Source organism: Trypanosoma rangeli (assembly GCF_003719475.1).
Source record: "Trypanosoma rangeli strain AM80 chromosome Unknown Tra_15.4_contig_00548, whole genome shotgun sequence".
NCBI classification, from domain to species: Eukaryota; Euglenozoa; class Kinetoplastea; order Trypanosomatida; family Trypanosomatidae; genus Trypanosoma; species Trypanosoma rangeli.
In genome coordinates, this window is record NW_021706295.1 from 1 (window position 1) to 4565 (window position 4565).

The 4565-nt window shown below is 55.2% G+C and overlaps 3 protein-coding genes across 3 annotated transcripts, besides 8 other annotated features; all 3 read right to left on the reverse strand.

Moving 5' to 3' along the window:
- Positions 1 to 2: 2 nt before the first annotated feature.
- Positions 3 to 416, reverse strand: TraAM80_09276 (uncharacterized protein; the record flags this gene model as incomplete). Its single annotated transcript, XM_029385969.1, has 1 exon — positions 3 to 416. A coding segment is annotated over one exon (414 nt), but the record flags the coding sequence as incomplete, so codon positions are not given.
- A 112-nt stretch (positions 417 to 528) lies between these two features.
- Positions 529 to 589: a microsatellite.
- Positions 590 to 803: 214 nt separating this feature from the next.
- Positions 804 to 880: a sequence feature (A-rich).
- Positions 881 to 1141: 261 nt separating this feature from the next.
- On the reverse strand, positions 1142 to 2194 carry TraAM80_09277 (elongation factor 1-gamma (EF-1-gamma); the record flags this gene model as incomplete). Its single annotated transcript, XM_029385970.1, has 1 exon — positions 1142 to 2194. The coding sequence occupies one exon, from the start codon at positions 2192 to 2194 to the stop codon at positions 1142 to 1144; it is 1053 nt and encodes a 350-aa protein (XP_029234178.1).
- Positions 2195 to 2281: 87 nt separating this feature from the next.
- Positions 2282 to 2337: a sequence feature (A-rich).
- Positions 2338 to 2742: 405 nt separating this feature from the next.
- Positions 2743 to 2808: a microsatellite.
- Positions 2809 to 2977: 169 nt separating this feature from the next.
- On the reverse strand, positions 2978 to 3961 carry TraAM80_09278 (CCR4-NOT transcription complex subunit 2; the record flags this gene model as incomplete). The annotated part of the gene is made up of 1 exon (XM_029385971.1): positions 2978 to 3961. One exon carries the CDS (start codon positions 3959 to 3961, stop codon positions 2978 to 2980), a length of 984 nt encoding a protein of 327 aa, XP_029234179.1.
- A 102-nt stretch (positions 3962 to 4063) lies between these two features.
- Positions 4064 to 4120: a microsatellite.
- Positions 4121 to 4410: 290 nt separating this feature from the next.
- Positions 4411 to 4427: a microsatellite.
- Positions 4428 to 4483: 56 nt separating this feature from the next.
- Positions 4484 to 4531: a microsatellite.
- A 9-nt stretch (positions 4532 to 4540) lies between these two features.
- Positions 4541 to 4565: a microsatellite.

The window sequence follows — 4565 nt, forward strand, 5'->3', positions numbered from 1 at the left end:
GCCTTGTGCTGCGCCATGAACCCCACAGGGCTTAGCAGGAAAATCAGCAGCATCATCTCAGAGGCCGCGAGGAACCACATGAGTCGTCGCTGCTGCGCCACAAACGCCGGGTGCCGCAGTCGCCAGACGCGGTAGATGCGGCGGTAATGCCACGATACGATGACTCCGGCCCCTCCGACGCACGCGGCGGCCGCCAGCGCGCACACCCCCGTGTGGCCGTAACGTGTCGTTTGCTGCGCCACAGTACGGCGACGGCGGCGGGCTCGCAGCTGTTGTGCAGAAGCTGCGTGTCCACGACACGCGCGTCTCACGCGAACGCGGCAGCGGTATTCGTGGGCATGCCGTCTGCTGTCATAAGACACCACCCACACACTACGGGAAGGGGAGGCGATACACAGCGAGAGCAGGAGAGACATGCAGCCGCGTGTAGACATGTTTACAGAGACACAGAGAAGGCTACAGGCAAAATAATCCACATATTCTTCACCTCCTTTCCATTCCTCGCATAAATCCCGCTCACTTTTGCGCTGGTTCTTTTTTTTTTTGTTTGTTTGTCTTTTTTCGTCTTTCTTTCTTTTTAGATTTATTTTCATCTGCTCTGAAAATACTTCATTTTGTTGTTTCTTTTGCTTCCGGTTGGGTACTTTTGTGCACGTGCGTCCGTGCTTTCAGAGCCTCGTTGTTCACATCACCTGCAACAAATACGGCCGCCGCCGCCCCCACCGCGGCATACACACACACGCACACGGAACCACCCGAGCTGGCAGCGATGCAACGAAGATTTCATGACGGTGTCATCACAGCAAAAGCAACGACAAAAACAAAAACATAAAGAAGGACTGAGACTACACAAACACCCATAAAAAAGAAGAAAAACAAATGTAACTCCAAATATAAACTTTTCAATGCTTCTGCACCCGCGCCCTTGTCTCTCCCTTGGAGCAAAAATAAACACATCACCAGCGCATCAGGTAAGAAAGGGTGTAGTATCAAGGGGAGTGAGTCACATGAGCGAAGGCTGCCTGCGTAACCGCGTTCTCTACAGTTATTATCATGATGTACTCGTGCGCCTTCATAGTTGTCCCTCGACAATTGTAACGCCGAGGCCACCACCACACACAACAGCGTGGACACAGGCCTTCTACACAACATTTATGCCCAACACCTTGCGTAGCTCCGTTGCAAGCGGCAGCCGTAAAATACTGTGGTGGTAGCGAACCACATGCGGGCAATGTTGCTTCAGTGCCGTCCCCACCTGCCTCAGCGACAGGACTTGGTTTACGGCAAGTGCGAGGACGAGGTCCGCCGCGGTCAAAGAGTCACCGACGAGAAAAATCATGTCGCTGGGCGGACTGGCGCTCCGTCGCGGGGAGTAGGAGGGAGGGCGTGGGGGATGCCCCGAGGACCGTGGTGAGGGCGCCCCCGTGCCAGCCTCTTGCAGGACGCCCTCGCTGGAATTCGCGCTGTTGCTCACCTCGGGCTCCTCCACGTGGGTCTTAATGTTGTAGGTGTGGTACCCACGCAGCATGGCGCTTTCCCGCGGCGTGGCGGCAATTAAATACTCGTCCTCTGAAAGCTCTTCATCCACCTCCTCCTGTGTTCCCGTGCGGGCACTGAGGGGGTTGTTGCTAGCCCCGCCCCCGCCCATCGCCAGCTTGCGAAGCTGCTTCTTGAACACAAGCCGCTGCTCAAGGCCGTTTAGCCCCTCACGCAAGGCATCCACCAGCGGCTGACGCGCCATTGCTCCAACCCCCTCCTCTTCTTTTGAGTTTCTCATCTTCTTCCTCTCCTCTCGTTCTGCTGCGAGAAGTGGGAAGAAGTATGGATCGACTTCGGTCAGGACAAAGTCCAGCCACGCATCCACCTCCGCCGCCTCCCGGAGGCTCTTTCCATAGAGAATGTACGGCACGACGTGCTGTGGCGAGGGGTGCCGCTCGCCCCCGTCCACCCCGTACGGGCGTTCTGTGCGTGCAAGATGACGTATGATGGCGTTTGTCTCGAAGAGGTACCCCTCGTCGGACTTCAGCACCGGCACCCGGCCGAGCGGGTGACAGTTGCGGCGGTAGCTTTCCCTAGTCTTTTCGCTGTTGAGTGTCACGGGGACCACCTTGAGCTGCGTTCCGGCGTACGTGGCAACAAGCAGCACACGCTGCACCTCGGGGTTGTCAAGCGGGCCAATCAAACTCAGCACCATGGCTGTCCAAGACGGTGCTGCCTGCCCCTTTCCGTTTTTCCCTCCGTTGATACAAACCAGCAATGACGCTGTGTAACCCCACCCCTCAAAAACAAGAAAGAAAAAAAAACAACAAAAAAGAAAAAATAAAAAATAATAATAAACAGATGCCCTTCGTTTTTTTTTTTTTCACCCCTTCCGTGTTTCCTCGATGGCTTCTAGTAGTTCTTTACGGTGGCTGCGTATGCGTCCGCTGACTCCTGACCTCTCACCTGACCGCAAAACAAGAAACAAAAAAAGAAAAACGGGCAAGAGCAGCAACGACAACAGAATAGCATCATCAGCAGTGGAGAGGTTCCTTGGGGAGAGGGGGGTAAGTAACGGATGCAAAGGGACAGCGGCAGGGAGACACAACGGGGGTGGGGGAGATACGGTGAGGAAGATGCCTACATCCAGAAGGAATGCCAAACATTCGTGTGCCAATTCCCTGCACCTTCTGTTTGGTGGCTCTTTTCTGTTTGATTGTTTTTTTTTCTTGCTTTTGCCCCTATTCGTGCGTGTGAGTGCACTCGTCTTATGCTCATTTTCTTCTTCTCCTCTTCCTTCTCTCCTCCGTTTTTTTTTTTTGCTTCTTCGGTTTCTGTTCCTCACCCGACGGAGCGACACCGCAGTGAGTGCCGCTCTGCACCAGTGAACGCGGGCGAGCAATGAAGTTACTGCGGCAGAGTCTCTGCCTGGGTGTGTGTTTATATATCTCTGTGCGTGCGTGTGCGTCCTCTTTACTTCGGCATCTGCCGACCCCGTTCACGCGTTAGGAACCCGTGACTCCGGCGCAGCTGCGGAGGTTGAGGGTGCGGTGGTGGAGGGCGCATTAGCACTACTCCCGCCATCCGTGCCACCTGCAGTACTGCTGCTGCTGGTCACCACCGCGCTAAGGCCCGCACGGGCAGGGTCCGACAGGTCCTTTTCGACCTCTGCAAGGTTTGGCTGGTAGTTCTCCTCCGTCTCCATCTTCCACTTGTTTTGGTTGAAGAAGTCGTACCCGCCGGCGGTGCGTCGCCGCATCCACTGCTGACGCACCTTGTGAAACCACCAGCCCCGCTCCAGCAGAACCCGTGCGGCGGCTACCTGCAGGAGGTCACGTGGCATGGAGTAGAATATGTATAGCAGCGTCTCGTCCGTGTACTTCTGCAGTAGCTTTAGCGTGGGCTGACGCGGCTTGGCCTGCCTGTAGCAGTCGGGGATGCGGTACTCCGCGGCGACAGGCACCTCAGGGCGCTCCAGCGCTAAGCTCGCCAGCGTTGGGTACAGCGGACGCTGCTGTGCTACGTTGATGCCAAGTGAGGTGAGGTCAAAGCCTCGGGTAAGGTAGAGAAAGGCTGCACTCTCTGGGTTCTCCGGATTCAGTGCGTGCTGAATGAGCCCGGGAAGGGCCAAGAGACCATATGGCCCCTCCAGCGCCACAGTCCCCCGCTGCTGTTGTTGTTGCGGCTGCGGCTGTTTCTGTTGCTGCGGTTGCGGTTGCGGTTGCGGTTGCGGTTGCGGTTGCGGTTGCGGTTGCGGTTGCGGGTGGTGAGCGACAGAGGCGGCGGTCGCCGGATAAGACTGCTGCTGTTGCTGCTGTTGGGCCATCATTTGTTGCTGTTGAGCCACGAATGCCGTTGTGGCAACCGGGTAGGCCCCGCGCATCGTTTGATACGGGTTCGGCGCAGCCGCCGCCGGGTACGCCATGTGAACTCCCGGTGGAAGCCCTGCACCGTAGCGTGCCGCCTGGTTGCTATTATTCATTCCACCTTCCCCGCTCTCCCCTTGGCGTGTCGCTCTCGCTGTTAAAACTCCGGGGACTTTATTTTACAGACCAAAGAGAAAACAAAAAGAAGAAGAACTAACTTTTTTTTTTCTTCTTTTTTGTTTTATATTCTTCTTCTTCTTGAATTTTTTTTTTTTCCCCTTGCGCGTGGATGTATTTTTAGTTGTGCGTCTTCTTGCGGTGCCTCCTACTGGGCGAAAACTGCGACTAACGTGCCCCTGCTGCGGGTAGGCGACGGCCCCGCAGGGACACACAGAGCGAAGGGAGAGAAGGGGCAGGCAACACAGATGCCGTGACAAGGACACACACACTGAGGGAGGGAAAAGGGAGCGGCCGGCGGGAGCAGCGGCAGCCACCATGGCGTGTAGTGTTTGCAGTCAGTTCCAAGAGGGTGGGAGAGAGGGCGGGCGCAAGGTCTCTTCCTGAGACACACACACACACACAAAGCTCCCCATACGCATGCAAGCAAGAAACAGTTGGGATGTGTGTGTGTGTGAAGGAAAAAAATAAAAAAAAAAACAAAAAAACAAAAAAAAGGAAAAAAGAAAGGTAACAATTTAATTAATTAATTAATTAAATAAT